General features: G+C 46.6%; 1 protein-coding gene across 1 annotated transcript in view; it reads left to right on the top strand.

The window, feature by feature from the left end:
- LOC124771007 (solute carrier family 22 member 6-like) overlaps positions 1-11,622 on the top strand; it is a gene marked incomplete at its 3' end in the record, with an annotated part of 85,725 nt that extends 74,103 nt beyond the window's left edge. The window contains exons 4-5 of the mRNA XM_047249265.1: positions 242-345; positions 11,468-11,622. Of these exons, the coding sequence (XP_047105221.1) occupies positions 242-345; positions 11,468-11,622 (259 nt within the window). The remainder of the gene's footprint in view (positions 1-241; positions 346-11,467) is intronic.
- Between the last annotated feature and the right edge of the window lie 6,342 nt (positions 11,623-17,964).

Raw genomic sequence — 17,964 nt, 5'->3', positions numbered from 1 at the left:
TTCTTCTCCATGGATTTTAATACCTACTCCGAATTTTTCTTTTGTTTCCTTTATTGATTGCTCAGTATACAGATTGAATAACATCGGGGATAGGCTACAACCCTGTCTCGCTCCCTTCCCAACCACTGCTTCCCTTTCATGTCCCTCGACACTAGTTGGTAAATAAAAATTTAGCGGACTTATCCTGCCACTTAATACTGCTGCCGCTCTGTAGGTCTGTCACAGTTGTGTCTGTTTGCAGTGGGACCTGGTGTGTGAGAGGACTGCGCTTCGCTCCACGGCTCAGATGGTCGTCTCTTTCGGGAAGCTGCTTGGCGCGCTCATCTTCGGCTTCATCGCAGACAGGTGAGTGCTTCGGGTCAGCCACAATAGAAACTTGAACGGTTAAAGCTGCTGAATGTGCGCTCCATGGGCAGAAAATTATCCAACAGCGGGCAAGAGTCTAAAATTGACGTTTTTGATACTGCTGATTCTGTGTCTTTAAACGTATGTGACCTATTGTATCTAATGTCTCTCTTCGAATATAATTACTTTGGTACCTGAAGGGTTAGCGTATTTCATTAGTATATGGAATGTGCATACGTATTTTTATTCATTGAAGAATAAAAGTCTCAACACCATGGAGGAACTTTGCGACATGAACGATAGTTGGCAGGTGTGCTTTTACATCTGAAAGATGTCTATTCAGATTCGTGCCAGTTGCATAAGAGTGGCGTAGTAGTGCCGAAATGTGGATATAAATCAAATTTGCTTCACATACACAATGTAAAGGTAGTGAGCGTTAGTTACCTTTCAGATCGAGTGTTCATGTCGGTCAAGAATGCCTTTAAGGCGTAAAGACGCCATTGTCAACACCTCACTGACTTTGAATTAGGTGGTGTGATAGGGCTACGAGAATCTCGATGTTCCTTCCGCTATAGTGCAGAAAGGCTCGGCAGGACTGTTGTAGCCACTGTACATGATTGCTGGCAGCGGTATTCACAGGAATGTACGGTCGCTACAAGACCTGGCTGCAGACGACCACGTGTCTCTGCCGAGAGGGAACACCGTGTTGTTCAGTGTGTGTCTCTGGAGCGTCAGCAGCGTTTTGAACAACACTTGGTGACGCAGTGACGAAACTAATTGTTTCAAATCGGTTATTCCAAGAACAGCTTCGAGACAGACGCCCTGTAGCGTGTATTCCACTTACCCCAAACCTTCACCATTTGAAACTTCATTGGAGGGCAGGGTGGAGGTCTGTTGTGTTTTGTGATGAAAGCCTGTACCGCCTCGGTGCCAGTGATGGCCGTGTGTTGGTTAGCAGGAGGTGAACTGAGAACCTGTCTGTGTGATACACACACGGGACCTACACATAGAGTTATGGTCTGGGGTGCCACTTTGTATGACAATAGGAGCACTCTAATGGCTATCCCTCGCACCTTGACTGCAAGTTTGTACGCCAATCTGATGATTCGACCTGTTGTACTGCCATTCAGGAGTAGCAGTCCAGGTGGGTATTTTCCAACACGATAACGCTCGTCCACATTGCGCCGCTGTAACCCAACACGCTCTACAGAGTGTCGACATGTTGCCACCAAATCTGTCTGCAATCGAGCACATGCGGGACATTGTCGGAAGAGAACTCCAGCGTCATCTACAAACAGCATTAACCGTTCCTGTATTGACCGACCACGTGTAACAGGCAGGAAATACCATTCACAGAATGGTATGTGGCATCTGTACACCACAATGCACACACGTTTGCATTCAACATTCCTTTAGTTACATCGGTTATTGAAGTACCACCATTTCACATCTGCAATGGCTTATCTCGCATTTACATTAACTTGTGATCTTGCAATGTTACCCAGACAAATATATTCCCGAAATTTCATTACTCTGCATTAATTGCTGTTCGGTGTTGCGATATTTTTTTTTCTGTAAACTGCAATTACATTCCTAAATGATTAAATAAAACGTATCCAAAGAGTCATAAACTAAAATTAGAAAATATTCACAGAATCTATTTATCAGCCACCAATAATGTTAGTCTAACATGGAAAATTAAAAACTGGAAACAAGAATGGAGTCAGAACGGTGGAGAATATTTTACTGGATATCAGCAGTAATATCTAGCAAGAAATGTCCATGATTAATACTCTTCGAGATGGAGAACCAAGAAATGAGGTTTAAAAAATAGAGTATACGGCCTTGATGCCATCTACAAAAGTGCATACAAAACTTTACACTGCGTTATTCTAATGGATTTATTGGATTACTTGCATGCCCATTATTTTTGTTATTTTGACTAGCATAATTGAAGTTGAACCAGATCTGTTATGAAAGCTACATTTTTATTGTTTGCGTAAAGTGTAACATGGTGCCATCATTCAACTACGTGAATGTAAGAATGTTCCCAAAGCCACCCCCACATTTACCAAGAAATTTAGGTAACAGCCTAGTAATAAATGTTTTTACCGGCCACCCGATGCCGCTGTTACAGTTCCAGAATCATTCAAAAACAGGCTACGGTCAGTAGCGCGGAAATACCCAAATCGTGCAGTACAAGCTGGAGGCGACTTTAACCTACCGGGTATAGACTGGGATGTCTATGGATTCATTGCGATGGATACACACACACGCAGTCATGCGAAATAGTTTTGAAAACGTTTTCTGAAAACTGTCATAAGCAGTTAGCTCGGCAGCCCACACGCAATGGAAATGTCTTAGTTGTTGTAGCTACAAATAGGCCGGACCTAATCGACAGTCTCAGTATGGAAGCGGTATCATGTCACAGCAACTGTGGTTACGAAAGTTAATAAATGAGTCGAGAAGGCCAGGACAGTGTGTCTGATAGACAGAGCAGATAAACAGTTATCATCTCACTTAGACAGTGCATTGAAGTCGCTTAGTTCCAGTAACGTGGTCCTAGAGTAATTATGGACGAAATTTATTGAGACTGTAAATCGTTGTCTAGAGAGTTATGTGCATAGTAAGTGGCTAAAGGATGGAAGAGACCCACCATAGTTTAATAACGAAATTCGGAAAGCGTTGTTACACTCTCGGCTCAAAAGAGAACGCACAAATGACGATAAGGAAAGGTTACTAGACATTCGCGCGTCTGTGAAAAGATCTATGCACGAAGCATACAACTACTACCACCCTCACACCTAAGCAAAAGATCTGGCAGAGAACATAAAAATTCTGGTCACGTGTAAATTTGCTAAGCAGGTCTGACTTCCATTCAGTCCCTCGTTGAACCGTCTGTTGTGGCAGTTGAAGATAGCAAAACGAAAGCCGAAGTTTCAAATTTCACGCTCAAGAAACCGTTCACGCAGAAGAATCGTACAAACAGACCATCATTTGACCATGGGGCAGACTGCCGTATGGACGACATACTAACAAGCATCCCTGTCGTAGAGAAACAACTGAAAGATACTAAAGCAAATAAATCATCACGTCCGAGTGGAATCCCAATTCTGCGGCACTGGACACTTACCTAGCTTGCATCTATCGTGGATCTCTCGCCCAACACAAAGTCCCAAGCGACTGGGAAAAAAGCACCGGTGACTCCAGTAGATAAAAATGGTAAAAAAAAAACGGACCCGCAAAATTACAAACCAATATCCCTAACTTCTGTTTGCTGCAGATTCCTTGGAAATATTCTCACTTCGAATACAATAAACTTTCTTGAGACTGAGAAGTTTATGTCCACGAATCAGCATGCTTTTAGAAAGTATCTCTCGTGTGAAATTCAGCTTGCTCTTTCCTTACATGATATACTGAGAACTATGGATGAAAGGCAACAGCCAGATTCCATGAAAGCATGTGACATGGTTCCCCATTGCAGGCTGTTACCGAAGGCACGAGCTTATGGAATAAGTTCACAGATGTGTGAGTGGCTCGAAGACTTCTAAAATAATAGAACCCAGTATTTTGTCCTCGACGGCGAATGTTCACCAGAGACAAGGCTATCGTGAGGTGTGCCCCAGGGCAGTGTGACAGGGCCGCTGTTGTTCTCTGTGCACACAAATGATCTGGCCGACAGGGTGGACAGCAGTCTGCGGTTGTTCGCCGATGGTGGCGTGTCTGTACGGTAAGGTGTCAAAGTTGAGTAACTGTAGGAAGATACAAGGCGACTTACATAAATTTTCTAATGGGTGTGATGAATTGCAGACAGCTCTAAATGTGGAAAAATGTAAGTTAACGCTGATGGGTAGGAAGAATAAACCTGTAATGTTCGGTTACAGCATTAGTAGTGCACTGCTTGACACAGTCACGTCATTTAAATATCTGGGCGTAACGTTGCAAAGCGGTGTGAGATGGAAGGAGCACGTGAGAACTGTGGCAGGAAAGGTGAACGGTCGACATCGGTTTATTGGGAGAATTGCAGGTAAGTGTGGTTCATCTGTACAGGAGGCCGCACGTAGGACGTCAGCAGTGCGGCCTGTTCTTCAGCACTGCTCGAGTGTTTGGAATCCGTACCAGGTCAGATTGACGGAAGACATCGAAACAATTCGGAGGCGGGCTGCTAGATTTGTTACCGGTACGTTCGATCAACGAGTAAGTGTTACGGAGATGTTTCGGGATCTCAAATCGGAATCCCTGGAGGGAAGGCGACGTTGCTTTCGGGAAACACAGTTGAGAAAATGTAGAGAACGGACACTTCAAGCCGACTAACAAACGGTTCTGCTGTCGCAAACATTCGTTGCGCGTAAGGACCACGAACATAAGATACGAGAAATTAGGCCTCATACGGAGGCATAAAGACAGTAGTTTGTTTCTTCTTCTTCTTCTTCTTCTTATTATTATTATTACTATTACTATTACTATTACTATTACTATTACTATTACTATTACTATTACTATTATTATTATTATTATTATTATTATTATTCTTTCTCCTCCTCCTCCTCGCTCTGTTTGCGAGTGGAACAGGAAAGGAAATTACTAGTAGTGGTTCACGATACCCTCCACCGTACGGTGGCTTGCGGAGTATCTTTGTAGATGTAGAAGACTGTCCTCGTCCGCCAAATGTGTCACTTGGCTATACATCTGTGCCAACTGGGTTGCAGAATTGCTGTATGCTGTGCATTCCGCAGTGATGCAGTCCATAGATGCCAACTCGTCGAGCGGATATCTTTTCCGACCTCCAGATTTCTCAGTTCCTTCGTCTTTTCTAGCACGGCGAATCGTTTTTTCTGTTTCCATCTGTTGTTTCTGAATACTCACACGAAGCACAAATGGCCACACAAGCTGTATAAAATAGAGGCTTTTGCAGGGTCTACTAAAATCACTCTATTCTGTAAAACTGTTTCGTCTCCCCAAGCCGCCACAGGTCTTGTTTGTACATGGAGAAGAGAGAAACTGCTGGCGGATAAAACTGTGCTGATCGGAAATCGAACCTGGGACCTTTGCTTTTCGCAGGAAAGTTCTCTATTGTCTCTGCTATTCAGGTACGGCTCACAAGACGAACTTCACTTCAGCCAGTGCCTCTCTCCTACATTGCAAACTTAACAGAAGTTGTATTGCCTGCTCAAAGCAGTTTCATCGTTTACAAACAGTTCCATCCATAGACCTAATGATCAATTGGGGGGGGGGGGGCTGGGGGGGGGGGGGATGAACAAAAACATGGAAACGAGCGCACACGCGCGCTCAAACTACCGTGCTTAATATGGTGCAGGAAAGCTGTTGGCTTTCAAAATTGCTTCCAATCGTCTCTGAATGAATAAATATAGCTACTAAGGTATTCAGGGGAATCTTACAGCATTCTTCCCGCAAAATGTGCCAAGCTCATCTAAAAATGTTGGAGGTGGATAGTGAGTACGCACACTTCCCTTCAAAACACACCACAAAGGCTCAATAATATTGAGGTACGGTGATAGTGGTGGTCAGGGAGGATGTGGCAATTCACCCTCGTACTCACAAAACCAGCCCTTGATGATGCGAGCTCTGTGAACAGCGGTCCTGTCGCCTTGTAATATAGAATCACCACTGGAGAACAAACATTGTAACGTGGGATGGACATGAACAAAGAAAATGGTCACACAATCCTTGGCAGCAGTGCAACCTCGCAGAATAACCGTGGGCGCCCACGGAATACCACGACGCGGCCGCCCAGGTCATCACGTTTCACTCTTGGGCGCACACTCGACCACAAGTTGGAAACAGTGTGAAACAACACTCATCCGACCAAAGGACACTCTTCATTGCATTCTAGTGCAGGTTTTATGGCTTCGGCATCACGTTTTCCTGTTGAGCACACTTGCATTATTGATGACTGGTTTTGGAATTCCAATACGCTCTGCAAGTCCCTAGTTATGTACTCCCTTTCAGTTTCCGTACTGACAAGGTTTCCAAGTGCGACATTCGATTCTGCAGTGATCTTTGCAGCTGTAGTTCTTACTTTTCGTCACAATCTTCTTCCGTAACCATTCGTTGCGATCACTCAGACTACATTTTCGTCCGCCTTATGAATTGCCTGTATGCGTAGCAAATCTTAGATGCGCTAGCTCTTGAAATAGCGAACGCTTCGCCCACCTGGGTCGGGGAAGCACGCGCCATATGAGCACTAGCGATTCTCCCAGGTTCGAACGACTTAGCCCGGACGTAATACACTCACAACTACACAGACCACTTTCCTGGCCACGGCTAACACTTGCAACTCACTGAGGGCATTGCAGAGGTGCCGTTGCTGGTCAAACACCATACAACCTGCATTACTGTTCAACGATGCATTTCTTGCGGTGTTTCCGTATTTTTGATCACTTCCTGTACGTATTCGGGGCAAGGCATACGTCGCCCTAGTTATTTACACAGGGAAATTTTTATTTCGCTTTACGTAATTGCGGAATCATGAATGATAAGAAACTTCCTGGCAGATTAAAACTGTGTGCCGGACCGAGACTCGAACTCGGAACCTTTGCCTTTCGCGGGCAAGTGCTCTACCAACTGAGCTACCCAAGCACGACTCACGCCCCGTTCTCACAGCTTTACTTCTGCCAGTACCTCGTCTCCTACCTTCCAAACTTAACAGAAGCTCTCCTGCGAAACTTGCAGATGGCTTCAAATGGCTCTGAGCACTATGGGACTCAACTGCTGAGGTTATTAGTCCCCTAGAACTTAGAACTAGTTAAACCTAACTAACCTAAGGACATCACAAACATCCATGCCCGAGGCAGGATTCGAACCTGCGACCGGAGCGGTCTTGCGGTTCCAGACTGCAGCGCCTGTAACCGCACGGCCACTTCGGCCGGCAAACCTGCAGAACTAGCACTCCTGAACGAAAGGATATTGCGGAGACATGGCTTAGCGACAGCCTGGGGGATGTTTCCAGAATGAGATTTTCACTCTGCAGCGGAGTGTCCGCTAATATGAAACTTCCTGGCAGATCATAAAACTGTGTGCTTCTGTAAAGTTTGGAAGGTAGGAGGCGAGGTATTGGCGGAAGTAAAGCTGTGAGGATGGGGCGTGAGTCGTGCTTGGGTAGCTCAGTTGGTAGAGCACTTGCCCGCGAAAGGCAAAGGTCCCGAGTTCGAGTCTCGGTTCGGCACACAGTTTTAATCTGCCAGGAAGTTTCATATCAGCGCACATTCCGCTGCAGAGTGAAAAGCTCGTTCGTGAATGATAAGGTTCCAGAATTAGTCGCCTTCATTTACAGTAATAATGCTGACATACTACTTGGAACAGGCAACTGGTTGAAACCAAAAGTAAATAGCCTTGATAAATTCAAAGGAAGACATAATTTCCAGCCGACTGTTTCACTGAAATGGGTACAGGATGACCCAAAAGTACGTTGACATTTGAAAATTCAAATACTTACGCAATAATGTAGGTAGAGAGGTAAAAACACACGCACATGCTTGGAATGACATGGGGTTTCATTGAAACCAAAAAAGTGCACATGGCGCCTCATACGATGCAAAAGCAATAACTAGCATAACAATTGATTTCTAGCAAAGACGACGTTCTTTACAGCAAATGCCCAACACGTCGACCATCATTCAACACCCCCACATGAAATCGAGGGACAATTTTGTGAAAAAGGTATGGTATGGTGACAGACTGCCGTCGATTGCCGTCTTTTAGCATCCCTAACGAGGTCGGACGATCGCTGTAGGCTACAGAGTTCAGATAACTCCATAACCTCGTAAAATCACACGGATTGAGGTCTGGGAACCTGAGAGGCCAATCACGAAGAAAGTGGCGGCTCAGCACGTGATCCTCACCAAACGATGTGCAAAAGAGATCTTTCACACGTACGGCAATATGCGATGGAACGCCATCCTGCATGAAAGTCCTACCTTCCAGCAGGTGTTTATCAGCCAGGATAGGGTTGATGTGATCCCTCAATGTACTGGCGTACGTCGCACCCGTGACTTTGTCAGTCTGAGAAGCAGCACTCCGCATTTCCTCGGAGGAAAAGGGTCCGATCGTGGTTGAAACTGTAAACCACACCGTACCGTGACTCTCTCATCGTGCAGTTTGGTTTCCACCACAATTCTAGGATCTTAGGTAGCACAAATTCTGCATTTGTGGGTGTTCCCATGCGGCGTCACAGACGTGTTGCTGTTCAGCGCCATCTATTGGTCGGCTTTTCCACCTGCTTTTGTTTTCAATAAAACTCCGTAACTCCATGTCGTTTCGGGCATGTATGTCAAGTTTTACCTCTCTACCTACATTATTCCGCGGATTAGTGCTTTTTCAAATGTTAACACTCTTCGTCACCCTATGCCTTGTGTAGCACAACTGGCCACTTTCGAGCTTTAACTCGTTTTCAGGCCCACGAATTGGGATGGAGACATTCTCCTAGTAACTGTGTACTGCGAAGAGCCTAAACATTGACACCTGTCGCCGGCTCGTGCCGCGGTAAGGGAAGTACAAACGTAGAGCAGGGACGGACGGGGAATCACTCTGGCGACAATAGTGCCCGTAAATGGGGAAGTCCGCTGACGAAAGCGACTTTGACAAGGGGCAGATCGTTTGGAGACGGCGCCTGGGGACGAGAATCTCGGAAATAGCGATACTGTTCGTTTGCGACTGTCGTGAGCGTATGGAAACCGGTTGAAGGATAGTGAGACCACGAGTAGATAACAAGGTGTGCCCGTCCACACCTCAACAGAGAACGTGGAGGTTGGAGCCTTGCCCATTGTATGAAGCAGTATGAGGCGATCTGTGGAAGTGTGACGAGAGAGTGCAATGCTCATGCAGAGTCAAGCGCTTCGGGCATACTTTTCAACGCGCTTTGTTGAGTACGGGGCTCCATAGCGGACGGCCATTTACGTTCCCAACGATATTATCAGTTACACTTGCAGTGGATGCGGGATCATAGAGATGTGACCTTGTCGGATGAATCACGTTTCTTGTTCCACCAGCTCTGTGGTCGTGTGCAGGAACAACGGCTGCTCGGTAGATGCACGCACCACGGACACAGGCCGGTATTGGTGGTATCATGGTACGAGGTACATTCACCTGGGCTTCCGTGGGATGTGTGTGTGTGTGTGTGTGTGTGTGTGAGAGAGAGAGAGAGAGAGAGAGAGAGTTGTTACGGACCACATGCCTCCCTTCTTGCTTGATGTCCCCCCTGACAGCGATGGTATCGTCCACGAGGATACCTGTCCAAGTCACAAGGCCAGAATCATGATGGGGAACTTAAGTTGATGTCTTGGCTACCAAATTTGCCTGACCTGGTCCGATTGAACACATCTGGGACACCATCGGCCACCCACACTCTGCCCACAGACCACCGGCTCGTAGTTTACGAGAATTGCAAGATGTCTGTGGAGACATCTGGCGCTACATACCTCCGGAAAGCTACTAAGGGCTTGTCAAATTCACAACGTGCAGAACGGCTACTGTATTGCATTGCAAAGGTGAACCAACATGTTGCTAAGCAGACTGGCATACTGTGTTGGCTTAACAGTGTATTAAAAGTGTGTTGGGTCTGCGCTGTTGCTAGTTGTTCATTCCGAGGTAGTGTCCGTTGAAGACTACGCTATGTGGAAGTGAGCGCGGCACATGACTTTTGAGACATACCGGGTGATCAAAAAGTCAGTATAAATTTGAAAACTCAATAAACCACGGAATAATCTAGATAGAGAGGTAAAAATTGACACACATGTTTGGAATGACTTGGCGTTTTATTAGAACAAAGAAAAACAAAGTACTGCTAGATGCGTGAAAGATCTCTTGCGCGCGTCGTTTGGTGATGATCGTATGCTCATGCTTGGCCTCCCAGGTCCCCAGACCTCAGTCCGTGCGATTATTGGTTTTGGGGTTACCTGAAGTCGCAAGTGTGTCGTGATCGACCGACATCTCTAGGGATGCTGAAAGACAACATCCGACGCCAATGCCTCACCATAACTCCGGAAATGCTTTACAATGCTGTTCACAACATTATTCCTCGACTATAGCTATTGTTGAGGAATTATGGTGGACATATTGAGCATTTCCTGTAAAGAACATCATCTTTGCTTTGTCTTACTTCGATATGCTAATTATTGTTATTCTGATCAGATGAAGCGCCATCTGTCGGACAGTTTTTGAACTTTTGTATTTCTTTGGTTCTAATAAAACCGCATGTCATTCCAAGCATGTGTGTCAATTTGTACCTCTCTATCTACATTATTCCGTGATTTATTCCTTGATTTATTCAGTTTTCAAATTTATACTGACTTTTTGATCACCCGGTACTTAAAACGAGTGTGTGTCCACATCCTTCTGGGTACAGGAAAACGAGATGGAGCTTGAAGCTAAATGTTATAAGTTGCTCCTCCTTTTATTGAAGCTAACTGCCATATTTCGGCTGTCTGAACTTTAATAGGCAGCCGGACTCGATGTACGACACCTTCTAGGGACACGCGCCAGTTCCATCCTGTAGCAGTCCCCGCACCCCGCGTCTCTGTTACCAAACGCCTCGCTCTCGCCGCTCTTGCGCATCCTCTTCTATTCCTCTTCTCTCCATTGTTCGGAATGGTGCAGACTTTTATTGATCAGTTCTTGGTCGGCGGCCAGCTTATTATGTTATTTCTGTAGCTAGTCTATTGCGTTGTTTCGACTTGTTTTTACAAAATGTACTGTAGAACATTAGTATATGTATGTACATAAACATGCTTACTCATACAGTGCTTCAAAAACCATGTGTTCACTACTAGAGAGATTTTCCGATTCGCATTAGTTTTGTAAACTTATATTCATAATGTGCCCACTTTGTAATATACCATTGTAATGTTACCGGACCAGAATTAACCTAAATCAGGAAAAATAATCGATGTAGACTGTCCGAGCACCAGGAGATGAATGACCAGGCCTCAAACGCATCGTGCATTGAAATAAAATCACGATTGTCAGTGGAGACTGTAGTGGTTTATTTCCTCACTAACTTTTTAATGTACGGCTGTGGCCAAATACCGCAGTGGCAGATTCGACCTGACCGGTACAGGGTCGACGTGTAGAAGGTGACGGGGCGGTGACCGGCGGCCATTTGCAGGGCGGGCCGCAAGACGAGCCTGACGCTGTCCTTCCTGATCTACATCGTGGTGGGCCCGCTGTCCGGGCTGCTCGCCTACTACTGGGTCTTCGTGGCGGCGCGCCTGCTCATCGGCATGGCGGGCGCCGGCTGCTTCAACTGCGGCTTCACCCTGCGTGAGTAGCGCCAGCCCGAGTGCCGCAAACTGCACGCTCTGCCTACCTTGGCTGACTTGCATCAACAAGGGAATGTTGTTCTACAACAGTAGTCCACGACATGAGGGTAAATTAACACCCCCCCCCCCCCCCGCCCAAACGGGTAAAATGAAATTTTCTGGGGGGTAAAAGCAAAAGGGTTCAATTGTGCTTTGGTCACAAAGCTAAATTATTCTTAAAACATGATTAGTGTTATCTCTATTTCATAAGACTCTATTACTGATTACCCAACTTAGTAATAATTTTTTAATGCTAGCATTAACATGTGACACAATGTGATGAGGTTAAAACTTCTTCAAAAAGATTTAGGGCTTGCAGCCATCTTCAGGTGAGCCGAACGAGGACTGACAAAGACTTTTTTTTTTTCACCTCATACAAAGGTGGGCTGGCAGCGGATAAATCTACTCCGCTCTTCAGCCACAAGCATTACAATAAAAGAGCCAATGAAGGCAGAAAAGTAACAAATTGCTGGTTAAAAACACAAAAATTAAAACCACGAAGCCGTTCACACTCGACGGAAAAACACACAAAACTGTCGGCACTGCACACAAACACTGATGACTGGGACGATCCAAGTGAACGAAGGAGCGTGGCAGCGAAAAACACTAAACCACAAACACAATGGCACACACACGAGAAACTGATCGCGATGATCTCCTGCGCGCGAATGTCCACTCGACGTGTGCGAGTCCGGGGACCTGCCGAGAGGTGAATAAGGTGGTGGGGGAGAGGGGAGAGCAGAGATGCCAATAGCACAGGAGATGGTGCGAGGAATGAAGGTATGGTGGTAGGGGAAGCCCGGGGAAGGAGGGGGGAGAAAGGGAGGAGGGAGAGAAGGAGAGAAGGGAGAGAGGGTGCCCGTAGGAACAAACACAGGAAGTGGGAGGGGAGGATCAAAGTTGGTAGGAGGGGTAGATGGAGGGAAGGAGGGCATCATCAGGGAGGGGGAGCTGGCAGAAGCCACCTATGGAGAGCAGGTGGGACACGGAAATACAGGTGCGGCAGCGGACGGGGGCGGGACAGGATGGGAGAGACAAGCAGGTAAGGAGGATCGAGTTTACTGGAGGTGTAGAGGGTCCGTATACCGTTCGAGGAAAAGGAGGAGGTGGGGGAACGGAATTAGGTTGTACAGGATCTGCGTGGGGGAGGGGAGACGGATGCGATGGGCGAGGAGATGTGCATGGCGTTAAAGGATCTGAAGGGATTTGTGAAAGGTAGGGGGAGTGGAGATCCAGGCAGGGTGGGCATAACAGAAGATAGCGCAGATGAGGGATTTATAGGTGTGGAGGATGGTGGAGGGGTCCAGACCCCACGTACAGCCAGAAAGGAGCTCGTGGAGACGGAGTCGGGAGTGTGCCTCGGCTCAGATTGACCAGAGGTGGGGGGTCCAGGAGAGGCGACGGTCTAGGGTGACACCGAGGCACTTAAGGGTGGGAGTGAGGGCGACAGGACGGCCATAGATGGTGAGATAGAAGTTGAGGAGGCGGAAGGAAGGGGTGGTTTTGCCTGGAATGATCGCCTGACCTTAAGCAACCACTGGTTGCACCAAGTGGTGAACTGGTCGAGATGGGATTGGAGAAGGTGTTGGAAGCACTGCAGGGTGGGGGCGAGGGCAAGGAAGGCGGTGTCATCTGTGTACTGGAGAAAGTGGATGGGGGGTGATGGCGGCGGCATGTCCGCCGTATACAAAAGGTACAGAAGAGGGCAGAGGACGGAACTTTGGGGCACACCAGCGGAGGTGTAGAAGGTGTAGGAGTCCGTGTTATGCGTGGTGACGTAGGAAGGACGGTGGGAGAGAAAGAAGCCTATCTGACGGACGTAGTTAATAGGAAGGGCGAAGGTTTGGAGCTTGAAGAGGAGACTGGAATGCAACACAGTCATAGGCACGTTCGAGGTTGAGGGAGAGGAAGATTGCAGAGCGACGGGAATTAAGCTGTTGGGAGAGGAGATGAGTGAGGTGAAGGAGAAGGTCGTCGGAAGAGAAGGACGGCCGAAAGCCACACTGCGTAACGGGAAGGAGACGGTGCTGGCGGAGATGCTGGTGGATGCGGCGGGTAAGGATGGATTCCAGGACCTTGCTGAAGACTGAGGTAAGGCTGATGGGACGGTAGGAGGAGACGGCGGACGGCGGTTTGCCAGGTTTAAGGAACATCAGGATACAGGAGGTTTTCCACAGGTCAGGGTAGAAGCCAGTGGACAGGACTACATTGTAGAGACTGGACAGGGTGGAGAGGAAAGAGGCAGGAGCTTCACGAAGGTGACGGCAGGTGACACGATCGTGACTGGGAGCGGTGTTGCATTTCTTGTGGAGTGTAGCGATGAGAACCTGAGTAGTGATGGGGGCATTGAGTTCAGCGTGTGCAATGTTGTCCGAGTACTGGAAACCAGGAGCGAGGGGAGGGACAGAAGTGTCAGTTCGATCGCGCATATCTGGGAAGAGGGAGTAATCGAACTGGGGATCGTCAGGGATGGTAATGACATCAGAGAGGTAGGAGGCAAAGTGATTGGCCTTACTAAGGTTCTCCGGGAATGGTTGATTATCGTGAAGGAGAGGGTAATAGGGAGGGGTTTTAGATCCGGTAAGGCGGCGGAAGGCTGACAAGTACTTGGACGAGTTGATAGGAAGTGTAGCATTAAAACGGGTGCATGTCTGTCGCCAGTCCCGGCGTTTCTTAGCCGCGAGCAAGTTTCTGATGTGTTGTTGTAGTTGCCGGTGGTGTCGTAGTGTGTCCAGGTCACGCGTGTGAAGGAAGGCACGGTAGAGACGGCGGGATTCACGGAGAATGACGACGGCCTGTGGGGGTAAAGTAGGACGGTGGGGGTGGATGGCGACGGGAGGGACCTGGGCCTCCACGGCCTCAGACAAGGTCTGCTGGAGAAAGGAGGCGGCACGGGTAATATCATCAGGGTGGTGGTAGGTGAGGGGGTGGCTGTCGACCCAGGTAGAGAGGGTATCCCGATAGGCATTCCGGTCGGCATGGGAATAATCACGGACGCATTTCCCGAAGACGCTCTCCGCTCCAGCTTATATACTGCACTGAAAGTACTGCTGTGCATGCGTTGCAGTCACGGAGACAGAAGGGCCTAACCACCCGGCGACAGCGCCCTCGCTGGTGGAACTGCAGTACTCAGCTGCCGTCGGTATTGTCGCTCGCCGCAGCTATCGAAGTCTTCTGGCATCTTCATCTCGAGTGAATTTCGGAGATGACGGGATTCCACACGTTATTCGATTGGTAACCACTGTCACAGTGCTTTAGATTTCCCGCAATGCGTATTTCAATCGATTCTTTGATAATGTAGTCCCAAAAAGTTGTTGCTGTGACCACAATCGGAGTTTGTCGCACTCCATTGCATGTCCGTTAGAAATACAATGTTCCGCATCTGCGGACTTACTGGGTTGCAGTAGGCAAGTGCAACACTGATGTTCCGTACAAGGCTCTTCCACTGTACGCGTTGTCTGTCATATATATGCCATACCACATTGACGTGGTATTTTGTAAATTCCTGCCTTCCGCAGTAACAAGTCGTCCTTCACCGATCCCAGCAAATCCGAAATCTTGGAAGGCAGACGAAAAACCACTTTCACATAAATATTATTAAGAGTCCTCGCTATCTTGAATTCACTCGAGACAAAGACGCCAGAAGACTTCGATAGCTGCGGCCCAGCGAGAATACCGACGGCAGCTGAGTATTCCTGTTCCACCACCGAGGGCACTGCCCCACTGGGGCGGTGTGGCCCTTCTGTCTCCACGACTGCAACGCATGCGCGGCAGTGCTATCAGCACACTATATAAGCTGGAGTGTAGAGTGTATTCGTCAGTCCTCATTCGGCTCACCTGAATATGGCTGGCAGTTGTCCAGCCAAATTATCGGGCAATGAAGTTTACGACGACCGGCTGCAAGCACGAAATCTTTTTGAACAGTTGATTCGCCGGGAAAGTTTCAAATGTTACAGGTTAAAACTTGTGAACCGAATGTATGACCGTCTGCTTCCTCAAATTCCATCCGCCGCACGCTCGCTCTGTATGTACTCTATAGCATGCATTTATGACAGTAAAATTCAGACATATACGTCATTAAATGCTTTGGCTGAATTGTTGATAGTTCCCACAGTAGACAAATTTCTTCGTTACTCACTTTGTAATAAATAAACGAAAATAATGGACAGCAGCGACACAACGTAACCATATAATGGCTGCTACATTATTGTAGAGCTTCAGTATTATTATTATATTATTATTATTTCTTTCTTGTCTCAGACGTTATGTCTGGTTAAAAATGGAAGGTAACGCGGACCTTGATCAAGCGTGACTTCCTTTTAACTGTACGGTATATGTTACATTGCATTTAGGAACTTTCGGGTAATTGAACATGTGTCAATTACAGATTTCTGTAGTTTTATATATGTTTGGATGTAGCTGTATTGCATTGATGTACTGGTGGATATTGTGTGGTATGACTCCTGTAGTTGATAGTATAATTGGTATAATGTCAACTTTATCCTGATGCCACATGTCCTTGACTTCCTCAGCCAGTTGGATGTATTTTTCAATTTTTTCTCCTGTTTTCTTTTGTATATTTGTTGTATTAGGTATGGATATTTCGATTAGTTGTGTTAATTTCTTCTTTTTATTGGTGAGTATGATGTCAGGTTTGTTATGTGGTGTTGTTTTTATCTGTTATAATGGTTCTGTTCCAGTATAATCTGTATTCATCGTTCTCCAGTACATTTTGTGGTGTATACTTGTATGTGGGAACATGTTATTTTATAAGTTTATGTTGTAAGGCAAGCTGTTGATGTATTATTTTTGCTACAATTGTCATGTTCTTCTGGGGTATTCTATATTTGCTAGTATTGTACATCCGCTTGTGATGTGATCTACTGTTTCTATTTGTTGTTTGCAAAGTCTGCATTTATCTGTTGTGGTATTGGGATCTTTAATAATATCTGGTAGTTATTGTTTGATCCTGTATTGCAATCATGAATCCTTCCGTCTGACTGTATATATTGCCTTTTCTTAGGCATGTGTTGGATGCGTCTTGATCGATGTGTGGCTGTTTAGGTGATACGGGTGCTTGCCATGTAGTGTTTTCTTTTTCCAATTTACTTTCTTCGTATCTGTTGATATGTGATCTAAAGGGTTGTAGAAGTGGTTATGAAATTGCAGTGGTGTAGCCGCTGTATTTATATGAGTGATTGCTTTGTGTATTTTGGTAGTTTCTGCTCGTTTTATAAAGAATTTTCTTAAATTGTCTACCTGTCCATAATGTAGGTTTTTTATGTCGATAAATCCCCTTCCTCCTTCCTTTCTGCTTAATGTCAATCTTTCAGTTGCTGAACGTATGTGATGTGTTCTACATTTGTGGCATTGTGATTGTGTAAGTGTATTGAGTGCTACTACGTCTGTGTTAGTCCATTTCACTACTCCAAATGAGTAGGTATTATTATTATTGTTGTTGTTGTTGTTGTTGTTGTTGTTGTTGTTGTTATTTATGGCAGTGGTCATGCTCAAAGCAGTGGCAGCCTAAAGTCCTCCAGTTTCTGCCAGTTCAGAAGTAAAGAATCAAGTGATCTAAAATGAAGTCCAGTAGACCACATTTTAACTTTTTTAATTTTAAATGGAGATCAGGGTGTGGATCATGCAAGTGTCATCATGGACAAGAGTGGTGGTGAGAGAGAGAGAGAGAGAGAGAGAGAGAGAGAGAGAGAGACCAACCATGTTTTGTGATGACTATCTGTTCCCAATCTCAATAATTGGCTTTATTTTCTGAGGAGAACTTCCAGGTAGCACTGACTTCTTATTTCATGGTTTAATAAAACACCTAAAAAAGCTAAATATCATTGGTCTTTCATCAATTTTAAAAACAAAAATGTTGAAAGCTTTTTCATTCTACAGTTTAGTTAGGTGCTAGTTTTTGTCCGTCTCCCTCTCTCTCCCTCTCTCTCCCTCTCTCTTCCCTCTCTCTCCCTCTCTCTCCCTCTCTCTCCCCTCTCTCTCCCTCTCTCTCCCTCTCTCTCCCTCTCTCTCCCTCTCTCTCCCTCTCTCTCCCTCTCTCTCCCGTCTCTCTCTCCCTCTCTCTCCCTCTCTCTCCCTCTCTCTCCCTCTCTCTCCCTCTCTCTCCCTCTCTCTCCCTCTCGTCTCCCTCTCTCTCCCTCTCTCTCCCCTCTCTCTCCCTCTCTCTCCCCTCTCTCTCCCTCTCTCTCCCTCTCTCTCCCTCTCTCTCCCTCTCTCTCCCTCTCTCTCCCTCTCTCTCCCTCTCTCTCCCCTCTCTCTCCCTCTCTCTCCCTCTCTCTCCCCTCTC

The sequence above is a fragment of the Schistocerca piceifrons genome, unplaced genomic scaffold, assembly GCF_021461385.2.
Source record: "Schistocerca piceifrons isolate TAMUIC-IGC-003096 unplaced genomic scaffold, iqSchPice1.1 HiC_scaffold_854, whole genome shotgun sequence".
NCBI classification, from domain to species: Eukaryota; Metazoa; Arthropoda; class Insecta; order Orthoptera; family Acrididae; genus Schistocerca; species Schistocerca piceifrons.
Note: the sequence above shows the minus strand (reverse complement) of the source record. Positions and strands in the feature narration are given on the sequence as shown.